Raw genomic sequence first — 25,047 nt, forward strand, 5'->3', positions numbered from 1 at the left:
AGATTGTTTTCTTTTGCTAATGCTTGCAACGAGTAATCGCAAGACGAATAAACGAGCGGCCACCTGGGCCAAAAGATCAGAGATCCTCACCTTCAATCTTTACCTCCGGTGTGATGTCGATCATCGGATGTTCGTCACCGCTGGCAGGATCGCCGGACAGATCATACTCTTCCAGATCGCTGCTACTGTTGTCCTGTTGCTGTTGAGTGGAGGCACGATCTTGCTGTCCTCCACCATTCAGTAGTAACTGTTGATGCAACTGTTGCTGAAGGCGAGCCGCTGATCGCTGTTGCAGCTGCTGCTGTTGCTGAAGGTGATGTTGTGCAAGTGCATGGACGGCATACGTGTTAAAGCTTTCCTGGCTACCAAACACCGAATGGTAGGCAAGGTCAAACCCTTCCCCTTCATTTCCACCACCACTCTGCCCAGGCTGGAACTGATCCCAAAGTGAATGAGTTCCGTTCTCGTTATTCGTACGACCTGTTGCCGCTGCTGCTGCTACTGCTGCTACTACTGCACTTTCGCCCGCAGTATCATTCGAGGAACCGCTCATCTGTATACCATAATCGCTGTAATCGATCCACTCATTCGATCCTAAATTGCTTCCACCACCATTGATCAGCGACCCATTCAATGAAGCTGCAGCTCCATTAATACTGACACCACCACCAATGCCGCGGGTCATCATTTCCGCAGCCAGTATCCCTGCCGGATTGTTAAACATGCCACCCGCCGCCGATCCGACGCCGTACGGAAACATTAATTCAGACTTTTTCCGACGCCTTCGTCGCCTTGGCTCACCTTCCGGACGAATCTCGTGCACGTGCTGCCCGCGGAACTGGTCGACCGTTCCGTCCGCATTCAGATAGACCGCTGCGTGACAGCTACGAATCGCTGAACAGCGCCAAACTTTACGTCCATCTTTGCGCACATAATGCAAAAAGTAGCGACAGTTTTGAAACACTAGCACGTCACGATTTTTCCAATTCTTCACGATCTTGTAATCGTGCGTACCGATCAGATCACGCGTGTTTTGTCGCTGCTGTTCCTGATGCTGCTGCTGCGGCTGGTGGTACTTGTCCGGTCCCATCAGATAATCGCCCTGCTCGTGATTGTGTGGTTGTCGATTGGTCTGTATGATGACCCCATTCAGGTCGGTATAGAGCGAGGCGTGACATTGGTTCTTCTTGGCGTCAAAGTTAAAGCACCGGAAGAAGGCACTTTGCTCGGTCGGATGGCGTGAAATGAAGCGATACTGAAATCCATCATAAAGGATAATCTTTGGAAGCATCGATTCGACTCTCGAAGGTTGGATCGGATCATCCTCATCCTCTTCGTCAGACTTCAGCTCGATCAGTTCTGGCATTGCAGCAGCCGACTGTTTTTCCACCACCGCCGTCGATTCCGCATCATCCCAACAACCATCGACGGACGTCGGATGATTGTGACTAAAGTCCTGCGCTACCTGCAGCGTCTTGTTTGGCAGCAAAAGTACTGTCGCTCGGCAACCTGATACCGCCGAACAGCGAAACACAATCTTGCCATCTTTCCGCGAATAGTCCAGATAAAAGCGCCCATTCCGATACAGTACCAAATCGCGTCCTTTGGAATTTTTCGTCAAGATGAAATCGGTCGTCCCAATCTCCTCTGCTGGCATGCGAACTTTCGGCAGTTCTTCATTAATTTGTCCACCAGCCACCTCCGGCCACACTGCCGGTATAGGATGGTTGTGTTCATGATTCCTCGTACTAACCAGCTCGTACGTGTCCTCTTTCGTGTGAAACGAAACCGGACATTTTGTCTCCAAACGCATCGCACATCGCCAGTAAATGGTTCCTTCACGCTTGCGTGTTGCAAAACGAAACCGATGTCCTTGGTGCGTGATGTAGCGATGGTACGTTGCTCCACCACCTAGCACTGACTCATCACCACCATTTCCATCGGCCACTAAAGACCGCTGAGCCTCGCCGGCAGAACCATCAAGAACTCCTCCCTTCATAAACCCACCATCAACCGACGAATGGCTAATAATCTTCTTCGGTGGTGAATGATTGTGATCGACCAGCTTGGCAAAGTTGATTGATCCATCAGGGAACAGGTGGACCGAACCGCGACACAACCGATGGGACGAACAACGCCACACCTGTCCACCGCTCTTCTTCTTGTAGTCCTCAAAGTAACGCCAACCGAGATAGATCATGATCTCTTTGTTTTTGTAGTTCTTGATGATTCGGTACCCGTTCCGGCGGGCCACCTCAGGATCTTTGCTCAGTGGTTCAAGACCCGCACCATTGCCTGTGCCACCTGCTGCCAGGGCGTTCTTCCATTCTTCCGATTCATCCAATGTTCGCTTAGCAGCGCCACTAGCAGCATCCGAAGGATGTTTGATTGGGCTCGTTATCAGACTATCCTTTGTGATGTACTTATCCATATCCTCGACCGGTGGATGCGTGTGGATAAAGTTTTTCGCCTCCTGGATCGTACTGTTCGGAAGCAAAAAAGCACCCGCCGGACAGTTCTTAAACATCGTACACCGGTACGATCGGCGACCGTTCTTCGACTCGTACTGAAAGTAGTACCGATAACCCTTGTAAATCAAGAACTCTCGCTTTTGTCCACTCTTGACCAGCTTAAAATCGGTCGATCCTTCCGTTGGTTCACCCTTGGCCGGAAGTCGGATCTCGCACAGCATCGCATTCTCGTGCGGTTCGGACGGATCCGGCGGGTCGTGATTGTGCGGTTGATCGTTAACGTTCAAAAACTCGAGATTACGCTTCGTTTGAATGGACGCCAGGCAGTCCTTATCGTGGCGCAGTACACACCGCCAGTAGAAGCTACCCTCGGGCCGGGCATGGCAGTACTTGTAACGATAGCCCTCGTACACGATAATCTTCTGCGGACGGCGACGTTTATCGTCCTCTTCAGTTGCAGCCGCTCGATAGCGGTCCGAAAGTCCGTCCGACGAAAGTGGCATCTCGTAGTCAACATTTTCTTCCTTGCATACCTTCGCTATGCGCCCGTCGGTTCGAAGGAACACCGTGTCCGTACATGGTCGACCAGCAATATCTTCCGACCCACCAACGATACTCGTACAGCGATACACCCGTACACCATCCTTCCGGGTCATAATCAGCCCGTGAGTGTGTCCAGCATACAGAAGCATCTCCGTACCATCGTTTGCCAGCCGAAGTTCGTAGTGTTTGCGTGAAACAATCAATTCTTCCAAGCAACTGTTGCTGCTGTCCGCCTGCTGCTTAGCGTGATCCTGCTCCGACGCGTTTGCAGCAGCGGCCGCCATTAGTGCTGCTGCTGCCGCAACTCGACGCTGTGTAAGTTCTACCTGACGTTGGCGTAGTAGTTGTTGCTGCTGCTGTTGCCGTAAAAGACGCTGCTGCTGCATCTGGTGCTGTTGCTGTTGCTGCAGCAAGAGTTGCCGCTGCAACTGTTCCGCTTCGATCGGATCGGGTTGAATAGTTTCGTACTTGCTATCGGCGTCCGGTTCCGTTGGTGCGTGCGTATGAGACAGTTCGTTCGTTTTAAACAATCGTCCGGCGTAGCTGCATATCTTCACCGGACAGCCAGTTACGCTGCAGGCCCAGTACCACTTCGGTAGTCCGCTGACGGATTTGTTGCGACGCAGAAATCGATTGTCGTCAAATATGATGTTGTACGAGTTGAACCGTGCCTTTACGACTTTGAAATCCGTTGATCCACCATCCTAAAAGTGGGACAGGAGAGATAGATAAAACATTAGCGGACGATCGAAATTTTATTGGGAACCTTTTGATGCATACCCTAGAGTAGTGAGGATTTGGAGCTCCTGCATTGTAGATCAACTCGCGCAATCCATCGTCCAGGAACTTTTGCACCTTTTTCGTAGGTTCGATCACTCCACCCAAGCTGCGTGCGGTGCTACTCGTCACGGAGTTAGATGGTGCTGGCACAAGCTGCGGCAACCTGGCAACTTCATCGGGCTGTAGTCTTCCACATGCCAATCCATTCAGCCGCTGCAACTGCTGATAGACGGCTTCACTATGCTGGTAAGGCAGCACGTTATTGCTTCCCGCCGCCATCGATAGCATTTCTGCCATAAACCGCTGCGGTCGTCCACGCTTACCGGTGATGTTAGAATAGTCCGTAATTTTCAATGTTTTCAACCCGGACGAACCTGGCTGCGGTGCAAATTCTATCGTTTTCCAACCACGCTCATAAGGAGGGTGCACGATCGTCGACCCATCCTCCTCAGGAGTACCATTGCGCACAAATGCATCGCCATCGGAACTACCATCATTGCCAGCCTCATTTCCCACCGCTTCTTCATCGATCTTAGTCTCCTGAGCTAGGAATTGGTTCGGATTGAAGTACTCCTCTTCTTCGTCATCGTCTTGGTCGTACGGCTGCGGTGGCGGTTTGCGGTCATCATCCTCATCGTCCGCTTCGGGAGTTTCCTGCTTAATTTGATACGAACCAGCAAGATGTTTGCTCTGATTTGCTTCCTCATAGACATCACCATTCGCATCCGCATCGTCACCTTCTTCCGAAGCAGTGCCATTTTGCAGCTTCTTTAAATCTTCCGAAACAGTTCCGTCCACCCGGTATCGTTTACGGTCCACCGTTGTTAACTCCTCGTCCTCGTGCTCATCCGTTGCACCTTCACCACCGTCTCCATTCGTTGACAAACGGCGCCGTTTATTGTACGAACGATCGTTGTCACCTGGATCGGCTGCTAGGCCCAACCCGGCAAAGAAACAGACACGCTTCCTGCGTAGTATCCGATCGTTTTCCATGCACTGGGTTTTGTACTTGTAGAAGGACTCGATGCGGATGATACAGTTGGCGCATATGTGTGCATCACGATCTTCGCGCAGGCTTAGCTGCAAAAAAGAGAAAATAGAAGGGCAAATTTTTTATTAGAGGTGTTTGTTACCATCTGCTTTCAAGAATCATCCATCGAGTCATCCATTCTAACTTTCATGGCATTTCGTAAGATCATTTGCAAACTCTTGATCACATCGTAACACGTAACAAAAACACATACTTAAGTCTTTGAGAACAAGAGTGAGCTTTGAAGGTACAATGTTTGATCTTAAATAATGCATTAATACATTTGACTAATTTGAGATGGCAATGAAAATACACCTACAATACATTGCCCAAGAAACTAAATTCAGATGTAATCCTAAATACAACTAACTAATGGAACGTAAAATTTATTGTTCATTTTTTATTCAACTCTTTCCCGACCTTGAAGACTAGCTCCTATTCTCCGTCATGACTAGAGGATGATTGCATAAGATCCTTCTAGATGGTTCTTCACAACAAAATACATGTTGTTGTGAATTCGAGGGATTCAATGGTCAATTCGAGGTCTGCGAGATCGTCGACGCACTCAACCATTAGCATGGTATTTTTACAAAAACTCGTTACAAAATCATTAATTTTAAATAATTGTGACATAAACGCCAATTTCTCATAGACCCACGTCACCGGACGGTTAAGGTTCGGTTTTTCTAATCAGTTTTTACAGGATTTGAAGAGTATTTCTTGAGAAGCTAGAGGAAAGGTTAAAATTCAGAGTAGTTAAAGTTGTTAGCTAGGATATGTTTCACGATCTTTAACTTCTGCGCTCACGAGGAATAAAATTCATAACGATTACGTACAAATCTTCAATCAGTTACGTCCTTCGTTATTTTGAACATGTTTCTCTTCTTCTTCTTGGCTTAGCGACCTTCTTACTTTTAGGTCACGCCGGACATCGAATGGCTTAAAAGACTTGCCCAATAATACCACGTACGTGGATAGTCAGAAGTCCTCATACGGGGGGACGGGTCCGGATGGGAATTTGTACGCAGGTCCTGTCGTGTGAAAACTGGCCCCGTTGTCGCCTAGACCACCGTGCCGTCCCTAAATTGATCATGCTATTGAAAGTTATATGTGCATAGAGGATGAAATCCTGAAGAAGATCGACAGTTGGGTGGATCCAGAAAAAAAAACATACTTTTTGAACGTATAAAATAAGGAACGTCATTTTTAATAGCTTTAGTTAATACACTTGCATAAAAACGGATCGCTCGAAACATTTAGCCGCAAATATGATCATCAATAAACGCAATTGTTAATCGATGACAAACACGACAAAATCGCTTGTGGACCAATCGAATCCAAGGTTCTGGGAACAAGCACTCTGTGAGCTCTGTTATCGTCAACTATACAGCATTGATTGATACTATACACAATTTGCGCAAGATATGGTAGACCAACAAACTAAAGGGCGACAAAAGCTTGAACTGCTCGCCTATTACAGATTGTCAACCTTAGAAAGGAGCTCTGGAGCGTTGGAGTAAGAACATGAACATGGTGGTGGGACGTCTGTGTTGCCACGACCGAATGATATTGGAGAGTTTCCAGTCCCGAAATAGTAAAGGAAAAAGATAAGGGAATCCCGTCTAAAGAGTAGTGGGGTGAGGCATTGCTTAACTTGGGCCAGCCATCATCGGAGTCGTCTATCAGCGACAACACACACACACACACGCGGGTGATGGATGGAACAATAATACCAAAAAAGAATGGTTGGAGAAAAAGTACAAAATATTTGAAAACTGGCAGCGTCATACATAAAATACTGGAACGGAACCGGGTTTGTGTTTGCCGATAAGTGAACCTGTTTGTCATTTGACGGGACAGGCGCATGGTGTGGACGACTTGCGGGAAATAATGTGGATCGAAATTCCAATTGCGTAACGAGGAATTCTTTATTTAAATATTGATATATTGATTTTAAAATTGTCCGGTAGGTTCACCCTACATGTCCCGCGCCAAACAAACTCCTGATGAGGAGATATGTAGATATGGGGTTTCCGGAACTAGCAAGTAACATTGTGCGTAACTAGAACTTTATACGTTTTCGAAACCTTCGAAACGCATATCATGCAGTTGTACAGTTACAATTGCAAGGTTTCATATTCCATTCGAAAGGTGTAACGGCGGCATTGCCTGCACCGGTGTCGGTGGTGCACGGTTGACTAACTCTCTCTCTCTCTCGCTTATGTTTCTTCCTGCTATTGCAAAACACATCATATCTTCAATCCACAGTACATTATTACATTTTCGCTCTATCTAATGCAAATGAATGATTTGTGTGTTTGTGTATGTGTGTGCTTGTGCTTTTCTTCTTTGTGTTCGCTTGCCCATTTTCCTATTCTTTTCCTTCTGGCTCATCTAATTACACTAATTGTGCAACGTAAAACCAAGCATCGAATGTTCGTTTTACGTTTCTCATATTTTCTTGCATCCGAGCATGCCACGCAGGGGATGGGCATGTTGCTAGGGGGGGACGCGGTTTAATATAAAATATGTCTGCCCAGCAGGAAAGAGAGAAATATTGAGAAGTAACATGGGAGAGAAAGAGAGCGAACTCGAAGACACACAAAAGGAACAATATAACAATCTTTTAAATCTGTTTCTCCGACATAAAACATCGATCATTGTGCTGTGTGGGAATGTATGGGTAAAAAAAAAGTTATATGTACGCGCACGTGTGTGTGTGTGTGTGTGTTTAACAACATTTTATCGACGGACAGGCTCGTCGCGCCATCGACGACGACGTCGGTTTTTTGATTTAGAAAATAATATTGGAAAAACACCCCTTCGAATGACCTCGGGCACATCGGACGTAACGATGATGAAGCTTTTAGTGTGTGTGTGTTTGTTTTTTTTTTACAGCACAATAGCTAACAAGATAAGTTAAATATACATATAAAAAACTAATTTACGTGCCGAGCAACCGAGCAATGCGATGGCATTATTGTTCCGCGGCAGTACCGTAGGCAGTGGGGTAGTAGGGAAGTAGAGTGGAGAGGACAATGACATAAATCGATAAACAGAATAATCGACTACTACATTACAGCATAGTACAGGAATCGAAGCACCTATTTTTTGGTGTGTGCAATTTTGATAAAATTGTAGCGTCACATGCTTCAAAACAGAACTGTGGGAACGTTGCGGACATCCGGTTTGAGATAATGTATGGGAACAGTTTTGGAGTTGATCAAGGCGGGAGTTCTTGGGAGAGTTTGTAAAAATTGCAAAATAAAAACTCTTTAAACTTGCGTAAACACATCGTCCATCCTCTGAGCGATCTAAGAATAACAACAAAATTTGGTCTTAAATCCGTTTTTAATTATTCCGAAATGTTTTCCAAAAACATCACGACTAAACAACAATCAAAATCTGTATAGTTCTTCATTTGTTTTGCATTTGTTAGCAAGTCTATTTAGCTCTTCAAGGTCATTCACCTTTAAATACTGAGGACTTCACGAGTATCTTTGTCGCTAACGATAAGAAACTAGAATTACTAATCAATGCTCAATGTTAAATCACGATTGGAACCATGGGACTGTCTAAACGGCAATTTCTACGAATGTCATCAGATTGTGAATTAAATTAGTATTCAAATGAGTGAAGCACCAACCAGCGCCCAAACAGCAAAAACAATATAATTGCAGTAAGTAATTTAATTGAATAATATAATAAGTTTACTGTTTTATAGTGTGTGTGGTTTTTATATTGCAGTGTCCAAAAAGAAACAGAAAAAAGGTATAATAAACAATAACAGGTTCAGCTGATGCCAACTAACACGGCTTTTAAAAGGTCAGCTTTTGGTAGTGTAAACTGAGATGTCCAGCTGGTTCAATGCAACGATTGACGTCATTTAATTGTCCAAAAATTCCAAAACCTCGCACAAAAATTTAAAACTATTTGGAACATGCATAGACTAAGAAGCACACTCAAATTAAGTGTAAACCAGACCAGTTTAGTCTGTAATTCGCTGACGACACAGTAGACTCCATTTTGCATAGCAACACAATGACACACAAGGTCAATCGTATTGAGTTTGCGACATAAATGTTGAATTTTCAATGACTTTGTGATTGGCAACTGTTTCTAGCTGTTTTGTGGTTTTGCGTATTTGCGTGTTAGGAGTTTGAGTAAAACTTTAGAATTGTTCAACTAAAATTGTTCGTTATATTAATCGCGTTCTTTCTACAAACCACTCTAGCTTTTTTTCACTTCGCATTACACAGCCCGGTCGCCATATTGCCCCCGGTTGGCCAACTCTTTGCCCTACCCAGCGAAGAAACTTTCAAGATCTCTCACTCACTCGACAAAGACGAGTAAAAGAATTGAAAACAATTATGATAGAACTAAGACACAAAAACATCAAGATTACACACATTTCTTGCGTAGTTTTACCAGCTAGCGAAGAGCTAGCGACGTCGTTAGAATGGCTACCCGACACACCATAACCTACTACGATTGCTGATGCAAAATGCTAAGTCACGTCCAATTGTGTCTACTCGAAGGAACTTTTATACCAAACAGGGTTTCCCAATCAATGTTGGAAATGGGATCCTTCTCTCTCTCTCTCTCTCTCTCTCTCTCTCTCTCTCTCTCTCTCTCTCTCTCTCTCTCTCTCGACTGAATTGATGATCGATCGTAAAACTAATGATGATGGTGTGCTATTTGTGTGTAAGTGTTTCGTTAGTGAAGCTGGCAGGATAATCCATCTTGTTCAAGGATGAAACTCCACATTTGCAATTGATATTTGTTTCGATTTAAATGTACCCACTCCCGTACCAACTCCAAACACTGATCTTTGTGTCCTCTAAATATACAGTTGAGAAACTCTGTTACATCAAGATGTGTATGTATCTTCAAAACAAAAAAAAAGCTCAAGTATCGATGTGAAAAACAAGATATTCTAGACCAACCAACCGAGTTCTCTCCCGACATTTAAGCCACAAGCTTCAAGACGCGGCCACGAGCATCGGCCGCACATCGACGACTATGGAGATGTTGCATTGCGACTGGTATGTAGATTTGCATTTTCTTCCCCCTCAGTCCTTCCCAGCCGCGCAGCCCGTGTTCCCTCCTCTCCTCGATTTCGTGTTCCTTTTACTGTTTGCTGTGCTTCATGGGCGTTATGCTCACTGTGCGTAGTATATGTACAACTCGCGTATCACACACATACGCGCGAATAAGTGTCTGTTTGGCTGCTTTTCTTCTCTGGAAACGCTTTTTGCCCAACACAATCGCATCGCACTTTCCGTGCTTTGCCGGGCCACCAAGCACCTCCCTCCCATCCACACCACATGGCACATCTTGCGCCTGGAATGCCAATTTATTGTACTTGTTTTGTCTGTTTGTGTGTGTGTGTGTATCTGCTTTTTTCATTTTTGCATTACAAAACTTTCAACTAAATAAACCTTACAGACACTTTGTTTCACCATCGGGCGCAGCGTACAATTTCATTCCCCGTCTCGAAGAGCTGCACAATCATACAACACACCACTCAGGTTACTATAACAAGCACAAAATATATATAAAAACGAATGTTGTAATAACAAACATTCAAACAACAAGAAAATTTTGAGACAAAAAGGTGCACCTGTAGAAAGCAGAAAGAGTTTTTATCGTTCATAAGGCTGACCCAACAGCAAAACAGCACAAATCCTGACGAACAGAGGAGGTAGAGTCAAAAGTTGGACAAACAAAAAAGCCAAATGAATAAAATCGTTAAGAAAGATATGTTGCTTTTCGTTTGGCTAATGTTTTTCTTTTCCATATTTTAAAACGTGATGGAGGGAGAGAGAGAGAAAGGAAGCATCGGGAACATCGATAAAACAGGCATCTTGAATATTAAAATTGGTTGTGATAGACCAACACATTTTCAACTGTTACACCAATACGTTTAGGTTTATGCTTTTACTCTATCGCTGTCGTGATTTTGTGTACAGCCAACAGGGCAGCCACATTTTTCCGACCAATGCTAATTTTGAATGTTATATATTTAAAGTTTTCGCCATGCAAAGAATATTGAATTTTCGTGAAAAAAAAATAGTATAACCAGGGGAATACGTCGTGAAGATATGTACATCCCTGTACTTAGATTGCAAAGAAATTTTATCCTGGTTTTCCAAGTATTTAAGATTCTGTCACACAATTTTCATGATATCCCCAACATTTTGTCGTCATTATTCCAAATTTAATTATTTTATGTTTTTATTTTTTACTGTGGTCAACAAACGAAGGTGATCTTGTATTGTTTTTCAATTTCCTATTTCTTCCGTTCAAAAACACTTATACCAATCAAGATTTAAAACCAAAACTCTTAAAAAATAAAAGATTTCTTCGATAGAAATACATATTCTTGGATCTACGACCGCTACTAGGTAACATCGGACATCGAATGGCTTACAAGACATACAAATAAACCCAAGTAATTCAATAGTTTGTCCTCGCTACCGGGGAACGAACCGGATGGAATTTTAACCCTAGTCTTGCCCCGTGTAACGACCGCTGCCTCCTCATCGGTGCCCCGCGAAAGAGATGTAAAAGTATTCAACAATTTATTGAATAGCTAGGCATGCCCTTTCTGTTATGATTTCTACTAGAGCTTTAAGCTAATTCGATTAACATCAATTTTTATTACATCAATTACATCTAACAAACATTATAACACTAAAATTAATCAAATTTTCGATCAGTTTGGGATCAGAATTTCATTAAGGTTTAGGAATAATGATCAGATAGCCTTGCTCACAGGTAATCTTGTTTTGACTTTAGTCTGACTTGATTTAACCCGCGCAAAGCATCCCCAGACAAGAAAACGTTGCATTCTTGAAACCTTGGATGGGATGTGGCGCTCTTGAAGCTACTCATCAGAGAATAAGGAAATCAAATGTAAGGTATAACCATTCTATAACGTGAAAGAACATATCCGCATATAACTTGATTTTCTGCCACAATTTTCGTTCAGAATTCACCGAAATAATGTGTTAGGATGAAAACTCGGAAAGGAATACTACTGTGTCCGAAAAGTAAGGTGACATTGGATGTCAAATTTCGCGCGCCAAAAGAAGCTCCTTGTTTTTATTTTTCCTCTGTCAATATGTATGTTTTTCAAGTCACATCAACCCGGCTATGAGTGACAATTTGTTTTCGGAGCTGCGCCAAGTGTTTTTGTCCATATTGACCATATTCAAGTTTGTGGAGCAGCGCGCCTGTATCAAATTTTGTTTGCGCAATGAAATAAACGCTGCGGAAATATTGCGGATGCTACAAAAAGCCTTCGGGGAAGAATCTAAGTCGAAGAAAAATGTGTAAAAATGGTACAGTGATTTCAAGAATGGCTGTGAGAAGGTCGAAGACGAAGAGCGTCCGGGAAGACCATCCACCTCGATCGACGACGCTCACGTCGTCCAAATCAAGGATTTGGTGGTCAACAATCGTCGGTTGACGATACGAGACCTTTCGGAACCTTCATCCGGCGAAAGCGGCCGGATTTGTGGAAAAACAATAGCTGGTTTTTGCACCACGATGGCCATCCCATACGGCCATCATTTTGAGGGAGTTTTTCGCAACAACTGGCACACCCATATTGTTCCGCAACCGCCGTATTCGCCACATTTGGCACCAGCCGACTTCTGGCTGTTCAACAAGCTAAAACGGCCGCTTCGGGGACGTCGTTTTGACACTATCGAGGAGATAGAAGCCGCAGCGACGGCAGAACTAAAGCACATCCCAGCATCCGCGTTTTCCACCTGCTTCGAGGAGTGGTAGAAGAGGTGGAATAGGTGCATTGCATCGGAAGGGGATTACTTCGAAGGTTATGACCTTCGTGTGGCCTTATAAAAAAAATCATTTAACAAAAAAACGCAAAGTCATTTTATTTTTCGGGCACAGTAGTATAAAATTGAGACACAAAAATTCAAATTTTATAATAGCTGAACTAGCTTTTGCTAAAATTTTAAAATGGAAGAAGTACTCAAGTGGTCAGAACAAAGGAGATTTTTATATGAAATTTAATAAATTGTTGACAAATGGATTGTTTGCATCACAATGACAAAAAGAGGTTAGAAATAGATTGCTTTCTCGATTAACCCAAAGATATATTCATTTTTACAAAATCTTTAACTAGGATTTACGAAAATCGTCTAAAGTCGTGGCCTTACTCTATTGTCCTTTACTGTAGGTATAATAAGCTCGCTCTTGGAGGTAAGGACGATCCACATCAAAATCACAAAAAAATCTATATGCAGAAATTCATCAACCATCATCAGAGAAAAGATACAAATCTCTCTCTAAATCTAAACAAAAAGCTCACCGCACAAGACCTCAGTTAAACAATTTTCCTTAAGATAACAGACTGTACATGCGATAGCACGCAGCACAGAGAGGCACGGAAAAATTCAAGCCGTGGGAAATGAGTGTCCTGCGTGCGTGCCCAGGAAACGAAAAAGCCCGAAGCGCTCGAATTTCCGTGCATAATAAAAATGAGTAATATTTCATCATTTCTCATCTCGTACAGTGACGAAATCATTGCGTGCGAAAATAGATGGCCGACGCGAGCCGATGGCGACAAAGGGGACAAGGGAAATTTGATGCTACCCTGCTTCCCGCTCCCCTCCCTGCCCTATCGTTGGGAAGGGGAGCCCTTTTCTGTGCCATCGCTGTATTATTATTGTTGTGATTCTTTCACGCTTGTTGTTTTTCCCAAAGCGATGGCCCCATTTTCCCCGTGTGTACCGTTTTTTACAATTTTTGTAACTTTTTTTAGTGTGTGATTTTATCGTTTTCAAGAAGAAAAAAAAAACAGTTTTTCCGTGCTTCCATAGAGGCCGACGAAAAGCAGCAACAAACATAGCTCGCCGAATGCCGCACGACGCAGCACTTCTTTTACCGCCAAACAACAACATGTCCAGGCCGTGTACAAGTAGAACAACAACATCATCAACAACAAAAACAACAACAGCAAAACATTAAAATATTCCTTCTGCCAACCCTGGCCAACCCGACCACCAACACCACCACAACCAATTTTCACAAAAAGGAGCAAAAACAACAAAAATCATCCGCTTATTATGATTTTTATGCTTTTTTAAAAAGCGGTCTTCAGGTTTGACGGATCTTGCCATACCTGTGACCCTCCCGGCTGGAGGATGGTCCTTTGCGCGGTGGAGGAGTCCGCCCAGAGGGAATGGGGATGGGGGGGGGGACTTTGTCGGCAGTTCATTCTTCGCGTTTGAATGGTTGAGTGTGTGTGTGTGTTTGTGTGCTTGGCATGTTCATCCACGGACACCGACGAGATCCGTTGTCGGTTGTGCCCGCTTTTCGGAGTGTGGTGCACTCTTCTGGATAGTCTCTGTTTTATGATTATTATAACCATTAGCTCATGCCATTATTGCACGTATTCTCATGCTTTCGATGCTCATTTGTGTCAGGAAAAAAAATGTTGAAAACACAGAAAAACATAAAACTGAGCGAATAACGAGCATTCGGGAGAAGTCTGTCGGTTTGTGCTCAGGAATCGATTGATTGAACACGGGCCGCGCGGCAACATTGGCAGCCGGCGTTCTCGTTCGTTGGATTCGTTCGATTTGGAAAATTGTGTGCTCGAGCTTGTTTCATTTTATGATTCCTCCCCGTTTAATCCACACACACACCTCATTGTTTCTTTTATCCTCCAATGCTGGAAATTTAAACCAGCCGGAAATGCATGAATATACGACAAAAATCGTATCGTTTGTGTGGTGGATTATGTAATTGTCCATCGTCCGCTGACAATATGATTTGTGCGGATCCTCCACTCAAGCTTCAAGCTGAAACTTCTCAAAATCTACTAGTTTTAAATCGCAACATTCAAACACATGCGGACCATGTTCAATATGCCACACGAAAAGACAAGATTGTATTGCACCGTACAACAATTATGATATTGATCATATGCTCCTCTGATGTTTAATGTTGATGATGATGTGCGAAGAGCAGCATTATGTTAGAAAGAGCAAGCGATTGCAAGTGAGGAAGATATAATGATCCAAGGAGGTCGGAAGAAGTAGGCGAGAAAATCAATTCTACCTCCTCACGGCTCCACGCTTCCGCACCATCCATTTTTTTCTTCTCTTTCGATCGCATATCACCCTCCAAAACTCACCGAGATGTATGTGCATGGAATATACAATTAATGAAACGAGATGAGAAATTCAAAACGAAACCAGAAGGAGAGAGAAAATTGTTTAAATGAAACACAACTCGCCCCAACGGACGCGGAAAGAAATTGACGAGAAGTTGTCTACATGAACATGGTGTGTCCACAGCTGTATCTGGATGGATGGGTGAAAGGGAGGGGGAGCTGGGGAGGGAGATAGATGGGTGAAGAAGCATGGTGGTGTGGCGGATGAAGGCAATGAAACTTTAGAAGTACCATTTATCGACCCAGCAGCAACAATAACAGTAATAGTATGTACCAGGCCACACAGCACAATTGTGTGGTGGCGGCGCGATGGTGGTTGTTTAGTTGTTTGCATTCAGTAAGTACCGGGGGCAGGCAGCCAGCCACAAAATGGGGACGCTGCAAATTCCGCTACAGAAATAAGGTACGTAAAACTAGCACTATGCAATGTTAGTAATAAAATTCAACTAGACACAAATGAGCGCAAAGCAGCATCGCAGCAACACACACACTGACAGCTGCCGATAGAGAGATAGAGAGCTAGATCTCTAGGCGCATGTACTTAGAGCAGGGGTTTCTAAACTGTTTGTGCCGGTCGAAACCTTTTGTGTAACTAATGTCAATTTGTGGAGTGTACGACGATTTTAACTAACAAATCTCACAGTTTTTGCCTGCTTCGGACAGATAGATGAGCAAGCATACAGTAGTAAAGTTACCAAACCAAAAACTGGCTTAGGTTTTCATGAGCTCCAGTTTCCCATTAGATTATTGAAGTTATTTGGAAACAAATCGGTTGAAGTCTGTACAACTTACAGTTCGTACTGTACATTTTGAATAGCCAGAAAGTTCTAACTAGAAGCTTGGCGTATTTATTTAAATATAGCAATAAATAAATCAAGCGTAAACATTAAAATTTAAACGTGAACATTTGTAGTATGAATAAACACCTGTCGCTCTAGTGCCCTTACAAGTTATAGGACAATCTCTATTCCTGCAGCAAACAAAACTAGACAAAAATCATCTAAAAAGTAGCCGAAATTAATAAAAGACTAAAGAAAGTATATCAGAAAGTATAGATTTGTTTCATAAAATGTGTAACTGTAGTTTGAAACTGCAAAAGTTTAAATAGTTTTTTTTAAATAATTCCATTTCAAAACAAATACTTATCAAAATCGAATACTTTTCCAGAATGTTATTAAAGAACTTCGAAAACGTTCGTTTTGACTGATGATAAGTTTATGAACGCATCAATAAGCTATTATTACAAACTGCCGAACTTGACAGAGAAACTGAATATTTTGCTTTAATATCGGATTCCATACGATCGTCCGACTGGCCACTTTAGTACCATATCTTCTACGAACACGGGGAGAATTTCATAGAAGAATAAAAAATAATTGGTTATAACAAAAGCAAAATGCCCTCATAAAACATCCACTCAAATTTTTAAAATAACTTTTCTTTGAAGAGCTTCCTAATTTGATGGTCGACAACGGAAAGACCCGCAACCAGCGCATAAAGTTTTTTTAGGGCGTCCACATGAACGTGGAAGGCGTGGTAGGCAGGATCTAAGATGGAATGATGTTCGATGATGCCGCCACAATCCCCGAGATATTAGTTTGGCAAACGATGGCGCCAAACAGTGAGCGGTTTCGAAGATTTTTACATCAGACCAAGACTGCAAAGCGATAGTACCGCCTGATTTTATTTTATTTTTTTCATTTAGTAATAAAGGCTTTGAGTCTCTGATGCTACATGCTCCTTTCTTAAATACCGCCTTATAAGTACGTAATGAAGTTTGTAAACTAAGGATCGATGACTTATTTTCTATTAACTTTACGTTTAGTCTTTAGTTTTCAGTACACATAGTTCTTTCTGTGATTTTACAATACGCAAAAAAATATAAGCGAGTTTTCTGAATTGTCGTGATGTAAGTATTTTTCAAAAATAAGCTATAAAGATACAAACACAGTTAGAAAAGTTAAAGAACGTAGCAAAACTCTAAAACAAAAATTGAACAGACCAACTAAAAAATGTTCACAGTAACCCTCCCGCCGGTATGCTGGGAGCCACCAATCGATTATCGGCTTGATTGGCTCCAAGACACTGTGGCCCTTGCTCCGAAATGTTTGCAAACCCCTGCATTATTGTATAGCATTTATTCAGTAGTGTATCTAGGAGGTGCACTCGACTGGGGGTTGATGGGTAGTAGCACCGCGCACACTTGGATCAAATCAAATATAATCGCGCAGTCTCTTAAACGCTCGTCGAGTACGAGAAGGAGAGAACGAGAGAGAGAGAGAGAGAGAGAGAGAGACACACAGAGAGAGAACGAGTAGTCCTCAAAGGCAAGGGAGAGAGCGAGAACGGTAAAGCGAACGAAAGGTAGTGCGATCGGAGAGTGAAAAATATACAAAAATGGAATTTGAAACTACACACAACACTTCGTAACAACCGGGCAGAAAAATATAACAAGCCAATCAATTCAATCAATTCAATGGTGCGCGCGGTTGTAATAAAAAATAAAAACAACATCCACACCTTCAAGCGGAGTAATGGGTGGGGTATGTGGAGGGCCCGGGCATGCATAAGAAGGCGTAGAATATTCTCTAGTGGATGTTTAATACATTCAGAAAAAAAAAATTAGATTGAAAGATGAAATAAAATTTATATTCTCACAATAAAATAGAGAGAGATAGGAAATCGCACAGTTCTGTGGAAGAAATAGAGCCTGAAGGGTTGATGTTGTATCGTTATGCATCATAAAAAAACGATCACTGGCCTTGCATACTCGGGCAGCATGCACGCACACATAAAAAAAAACTAACTACTGAAGATTGTGAAGAAGATTTATAAGCAGGGTTTATCGAACCTGAATAATTCTTAGCATCTAGTAAAGAACTTCTTATCTGATTATCACAAAAAAAAAACAAACATAGAAAGCAAGTTTCCCAGCATTATGTAACACATTCGCAACAGAGTGACAGCAACGAAACAACAACATTTTCACATTATTCACATTCAATAATAAAAATTTCTTCACGAATGAACATCGGAAGAAGAGATTCCTTATGTTGAGGATGAGGGCGATTCCAAATTACAAGAAAGAAAAGGAAGGAATCAGGAAGCAAAACAACGGAAGCGGTAGTAGACAGCGGCCAGACGACACTTGCTGTTGCTAAACGCTCAATATGCGAAACAGAGAAGCATAGAGAGCGAGCGGGAGAGCCAAAAATTAAACGGAAAGAGAGAGAGCACGCGCACGAATACTTCAAGAGCATGTGAAACAGATTGTTTCTTGCCATGGAAACATGCTCTGCGGGCGATGAAAGAGAGAGAAAAAGAAAACAAAAAAGAATCTTGACATACTTTGACCTTTTTCTCCTATTTTCTACTGGGAATAAATTGATGATCATATCCGGCGCGCTATGAAGGAGAGAAGAAGAAGCTGGGATCTCGGAAGATTCAGACGGAAGAGGGTTAGGTGGGAAGTAGATGTGAGAGGATAAAACATTGGAACATTTCAAATGTCCTGATCGAATGTTGGCGGCCCGAAGAATGGAGCTTGAACAATTTATTCTGCCCTACCCATATTTGTTGTGTAAAGCAGCGTAGTGGTGGCAGCATTATCATGTGGATCTTGCGATACGGGCATGTGCGTTAGATATCTGTTACATTTCGTCTACTAAAGAGAGCGTGGCGTATACCATAAAACCAAACACACACGCACACGCCAAGATAAAGGGTAAAGAATGAGATCTTGCACAATGTGACTCGTCGTCAACGATGCCAGTCTTGGTTACTTGGAGGACTTGTTAATTTTGCGTCTAAATTGCTCGTAAGGTTAAACTCACACACTTGTAATTCGAACCAATGACGCGCGGCATTGGTTCGGAGCGAGTGACGGATTTTAAATGAAGTAAAATAATAATAAAAAAGGAAACGAGCTACAGTAATAAAAACGAATCGTTATTAACGGATGGAAAAAGCATACACCATCTTTTTTTTTAACTACAACCCCAGAAGGCACAGAAACGAAGTACAATTTACGTAAAATTAAGCAAGAAGATGATGAGGAGAGTGAAAAAAAATATGGAGAAGCCAATGGAATGTAAAACCCGAGATACCAAGAGAGGACGAAGAACAGGCACACGGAATAGAAGTAGAGTACATACAACAACACAACAACAAAAACACATTACATACAGTATTAAAAAACGGCAGAACGCACGACGAAGCTGAAAACAGTGAAATATACATGAGTCGCCGTGCTGAGAGCAGAGGAGTAGTAGTAGTAGTAGAAGTACGAAGATTAATGATCGTCTATAAAATGCACATTTTCTTTGCTTCACAATACAACATCAACCAACAACCAAAAAAAGAAAAGCAGGCGAGAGTGAGAAAGGACGATCGCCTTAGTTCATAGTTTCGTTCTCGCGCAAACACCACCACCCCATGACTCTAAACCATGCCAACCACGGAAAGCACTTCTTTTGCTTATCCGATTAAAGTACACCATGGAATCCCAAGTGTGTGGCTGTTGTGTGCGAGAGAGAGAAAGAGAGGCAACAGTATAAACGGGAAAGAGAGCGGAAGATTTTAACTTGGCAAAAGAAAGAAAAAAAGGCATACCAGAGCATATGACAGCAACAAATGTGTTGAATGGTGGAGAAGTAAAGAGATTAGGGGGCTTGTAAGCAGGCGTATGGTGGGGAGGTGGGCAAAAATAAGTTAATACAAAGGAGAGAAAAGAGAGAGATAGGAAATACAACATATCTCGTTACCGCATTTTCTCTATTCCTACCCCAAACCCGGCATATCTAGCCCGCTTATCCCTTCCATCATCATCCCCCTTTTACATCAACATAGGCTACTAAATGCAATGTGCTGTGTGTTCGCCACATTCATAAGCAAAACGCGCTCCATACATCCATACCCGATCATTACTAACTCACAAACACACACACACTCAAGGCGAACGAGGGAGCTGGAGCAAATGGTTTTTACAAAACTCATGAAACTAAATTACACTTTTGTAACTTCATGAAAATGGGCTATTTACGTTATGAGTGTATTTGCGCTCGTCTACTACCAAACAAGCGAAGAACCGAGAGACCAAGAGAGAGAGACACGCTGAGCAAAGCAGTAAAACAGTGGTGGACAAAAGTTTTGCAGTTCGAAAAAACCCGCACATAGCGTGATGCTTTATTTTGCTGCTTGATTGGATGGATTTTTATGCTCATTCGTGCGCACTGTGGGCACTAAGCGCGATCGAGATGACTTCCCAAAAGGGGTTATTGTGGTGAGTTTGTTAAAAGGTATTTTGGTTGAAGGATAGCAGTTACAAAAAAAAAAATTGCTCTCTCCGTACAATTGAATATGGAGCAATTCTTACCAACTGTGGCTGTCGGCAGCGTGTGCAAAAGACGTGGAAGAGATAAATGCAGCAAATTTACCGCGCGAGACAAGATTTAGTTTTTTAACGGACCAACATAAAGAGAGTAGAACGTTTTAAAAGCAAAGAGTCCAAAGACAGAACACACCCGAACAGCTTTGGTGCCAGTTTGACGCATACAGCTCTGCCATGTCCTCGCTACACAGCTCTGCCCTGTACGTTGGAAGCAATTGGAGAAAAGCATAAAAGATTCACAGTTATGACATATAGCTGCGAGAGGGGAGGGATGGGGGGGAGGGGAGCGTAATAGCAGAACTAACAATATAGCGATATTTTTCACAACATAGTGTTAAAATGGGGACAAGCCAGCGCACAACGGCAACGACTACGACGACAATTGACGCTCTGGTTTCAATTGTCAAATAGAGAAAAGAAAGATCATCATACTTACAGGGGAGGGGAGGGGAGGGGGGGGGGTTGATGGGGCTTCTTCTTCTCCGTTCCATCCATCATCTTAACGTTCCCCGCGTTCCAAAACGAGAGCAATAACGTGAATAAATATATAACAATTTCGAAACTCTGGCAAACCATCATCGTCGACATCATAATACGCGCACCAGCAAGGCGAAATAGATTGGGCTTGATTCGTAAATTTAACGAAACGAAATTTGTCCGGAATTTTCAAAGGATGAGAATTAAAAGTTGCGCACCGGAGGTAGAAACAAACAGCAACGCTGGAGGAACGGAAACATGGCCGGGGGGTTTCCATAACGACAGATCAAAGCAGAGGTCTGACCATTCGCCGAACACGAATAGTTGGAGTGCTATTGTGCTTGTTGTGTTGTTCGCTTTATTAGTCTGCTAAACCAAAGCTACGCAACGGCGGTTATTGGGACGAGTTTTGAAGCTAAGGTAGTTGGTATTATGATTTTTTTTTAAACAATTTTACCCTATCGAAAAGCGGTTCAACGAAATGAACGGAACACAGTTTAGAGAAAACAATTTTTTACAACCATTTGAAGCTAGTCATTCTTTGCTTTCCTCCTTTCTTAGACGCTTCATCATCCTGCTTGGTATGAGAGCTTCATCTCTTTGGTATATAACTTTACAATACTAGTGCGGTAGCAGTGGTGAACAACCAGATTTAATTATTTAAAAGATATTTTTCAACTGCTTGTATGCCCAACAATCGACAGGGGATTTTCATGCAAGCCAACATTTGTTTACATGATTCAAAACCTGACGAGTTTTTTGGGGTCATTTTTTTAAATTCAAATGAACTTTGCACTTGTATCATAATTACTATCGTTTCTATCTCTTTAAGCATTTATTATGTTACTTTTTGAACAAAATATCAGGCAAGTCCGGTGGTGATCCGACAGAGGCTCCAGTCTTCACACGGCAGGGCCTATGTTCGAGTTCCATGCCCCGTAGTGAGGACTGACTATCCAACTACAAGGTCTAGTCTAGAAAGACAAGACAAGTCTAGAAAGTCATTTGATGATCGACATAATCTAGGATCACTAAGCCAAGAAGAAGAAGAATATCAATCAAATTCGACGTTTGAGAAGATGTCCTCAAACATTCGCTTTTTTTGGGGTATTTCGCTTAATTTTCCCTGTATATACGAAAGCAATTTCTTGGGTTGGCATGTAGGACCATTTGCTATAAGCAATGGACTCCCATGTCTGTCCATCTCTATTGCCACGGTACGGGTGAATGACACTTTTTTCTGCTATACCATCGAACCAAACAAGGTCTTTGGGGGCATGTTCGTAATTCTTTCAAAAACATTTCAGAACTATCAGTGCCCTAAATGAGGTATAGAGTCTGCACTATGGACTAATGGCTTAAAAAAACTATAAACTAGTTTCGAGTAATGAGGATGCTGCAGTTGAAAATGAAACTTTTTCAAGAAATTCGGTACGTGTTTTTGGATAACACCCTACCCTACAACCTCCAGAGGTCTTATTAGCCAATTGATAAAGTTTTTGGACTGATGTTCATCCAATTATTTTAAAAGCAAATTCTATGCTGAATAATTTAGTCAAATACCTTGGCAAAAGTAGAGCTTTACTCAAACTATTTTAAATTAAAGATCTCGGAATGTCCTTCGAAATCATTGTTGTTCATCCCTGCTCTCTAGCAGCTAGCTTGGGAACGGTTGGCTTATAACAGTCCTTCTATAGACGAACGAACGCTATTATTTCTTGCCTTTCTTGAAAGTTGCTTTTTATAACTTGTGTTTGTGTGTGTGTGCGCGTTTTTTTCCGTGTTGTATTTTTATTATTACCGTTGCTCTTCTTACGAAAGGCATGAAAAAACAACAAGTCAGGCAATTAAACTTTGAATTATCCATTTCCCTTATTCATATTCTCGTGCCGTCTTTTGTACTCGCGCACTCATCTTTCTCTCTCACTCGTTTTGCTCTCTTTCTCTCCTACACACATGCACAAACCAAGAATCGTTGCACTATCTTTTGCTCGTTCTATCAAAGCTAGGAAGTTTGTAGGACGCGGAGACGGAGAAGGATGGAGAAGGGCTCCACCCGCGCACCCAAAACACACACATACCCCCTTTGGCAGGCGCTCCGCGGTCACTGCTCCGATAATAATAATGGAATTGTGAATGCTCTTCGCTTCCTGCCGCCCCGCACACTCACACACTACACCCGTCTGCCCCATTATAGGTTCTTTTGTATCTATTCCATTCTTGGTCTTTTCTACACTTATCGATTCTTCACTTTTTCGCTGGTACAACTCTGGCTTAGCTCTACTGCCTCCGACATCCCTCTCCTCCTCTACGCTCCTCCTCTACGCTGTCAGTGTCAATAATCCTGGTGCTTTTCAGCACCAACTCTAACTGCGCGACCTCCATTACTATGCCAGGCAATGTGTATTTATTACGAAAGGAGTAGAAGCAAAAGCAACGAGAAAAATCATCCAAACCCACCCATATGCACATACACATATACACATAGCGGAGCATGCGGCTGATACACATATGCATGCGACCGGCATTGGCATGGCCCACTCTTCACGAAGCTTCAGCACGCTGACTGAACAACATTAAAACGCCAACCACTGGCGAGAGTACGAGAGAAAAAGAGAGAATCGTAGACTAATCTAAGTAACCACCTTCCATTCAAATGATCGTGTCTTTCTACTTCGCCATACATTAACTATTATTGAAATAATAAAATCTTGTTCCCTCTATCTCTCTCGTTCTTTCTCTTGCTCTTTTGTACATTCCTTATGCTTGAGAAATAGGAATTCCACTTCCAAGCCGTCAACAACAGCGATTCGAAGACTACTTGTGTCCTAGAGGACGATGCCTACTTACCGTTATGTTGGTGCATTCGAATATCTTTCGAACCAGCTCGTCGTTCACACTGTTGTTGGTCGGAGGGAACAGCGTGCACAGATTGGTCGTCCGCTGGAAGCACAGCCGACAGAACAGACCGTCATCCCGGGTCGGTTGCTCCGACCGCGAAATGGATTCGTTCATCTTGCAGTTGTTCGCCCTTGTCAACTTGTATTTTCGGATTCACAGTAGATTAGACGTTCTACCAATCTAAGTGACGAATGGGCCACGATTACTAGAGAGCTGGAGAACTTGCAAATCTCATCAGCTCTCCATCTTATGCTTGATCATCTCCGCAGGATCTGCTTGCATCCGGCTGTTTCTACCTCACTTCACCACTTTGTTGGTAAGCAATTTTTAATTGAAACCATTTTTGAAGTTTGCTAATTCACCACACACTATCGCACCGAGATAGTTAACCGTATAAGATGCAAAACCATCATCACGAGGTTCTTCTCCTTGGGAAGAAGGGTTCACTGTACGGTGGGCCAGTTGTTTAATACCGGAATCAGACAGAGCGAAAGAGCAGGAACGAACGATTCCGCGCTCAAATTACACAATTATGATGTTTTTTTTTTACTTCTCCCCCGATCAACTTTTCACTTCACCCACCGGCGACCATTCTTCACGCGTTGCATTCCGTAGCATGCTAGCAGACGCACTAAGTTAGACACCAAGAGTGCTTCGGATACACCTCACCATCAGTAGTAGCAAAGATGGCAAATTGGCAATATTCGATTACTCTCATTAGCAACAACTTGCACGCACACACATACACAAAAATCGACACTCCTCAAATGATCGTCACACAACACACGACAAAGTTTAGTTTAGCCATATAAAACGCACAACAAAATACCAAATACGACCGAGGCGATCGAGGTAGGCAATGCCATTGCTAATGGCACGGAATCTATGCCAACCAACCACCTCAAAAACAGCAGCCTCGTACTAAGGTACACACTACTGATGTCACTGTTACTGTTGTTACCTTTCTTGATTTTTCTATTTCTTTTCTCTCGCCTACTAACGGTTATTTTAGTGAAATAGTGGCGCACTGCTTTGTTTCTTTGCGTTGGTGCAATTTTCACGTGAACGCACGACAATCACACACACACGCGCGCGCTTGCACAAACTTCACACGATTATATCCGAACGTAACTAACGGTTGTTCCAAACCTAATTCAAATTAATGGGTGCGCAATTTAAAATTGCAGCAGCAGGCAGCAGTAGGCAGCAGTGTTGGCGGGGATTGGAATTTTATGCATTCAATATT

The 25,047-nt window shown here is 42.7% G+C and overlaps 2 protein-coding genes across 2 annotated transcripts in view; both read right to left on the minus strand.

The window, feature by feature from the left end:
* The window catches only part of LOC126557318 (serine/threonine-protein kinase Pink1, mitochondrial), a 251,977-nt gene that overhangs the window by 126,551 nt on the left and 100,379 nt on the right, over positions 1 to 25,047 (minus strand). The window lies entirely within an intron of this gene.
* LOC126556676 (uncharacterized) lies at positions 77 to 23,915 on the minus strand. The gene is made up of 3 exons (XM_050212093.1): positions 23,751 to 23,915; positions 3,795 to 4,874; positions 77 to 3,718 (listed from the first exon to the last, which is right to left on the minus strand). The coding sequence occupies exons 1-3, from the start codon at positions 23,913 to 23,915 to the stop codon at positions 77 to 79; spliced, it is 4,887 nt and encodes a 1,628-aa protein (XP_050068050.1).

Source organism: Anopheles maculipalpis, chromosome 2RL, assembly GCF_943734695.1.
Source record: "Anopheles maculipalpis chromosome 2RL, idAnoMacuDA_375_x, whole genome shotgun sequence".
In the NCBI taxonomy this organism is placed as follows: domain Eukaryota; kingdom Metazoa; phylum Arthropoda; class Insecta; order Diptera; family Culicidae; genus Anopheles; species Anopheles maculipalpis.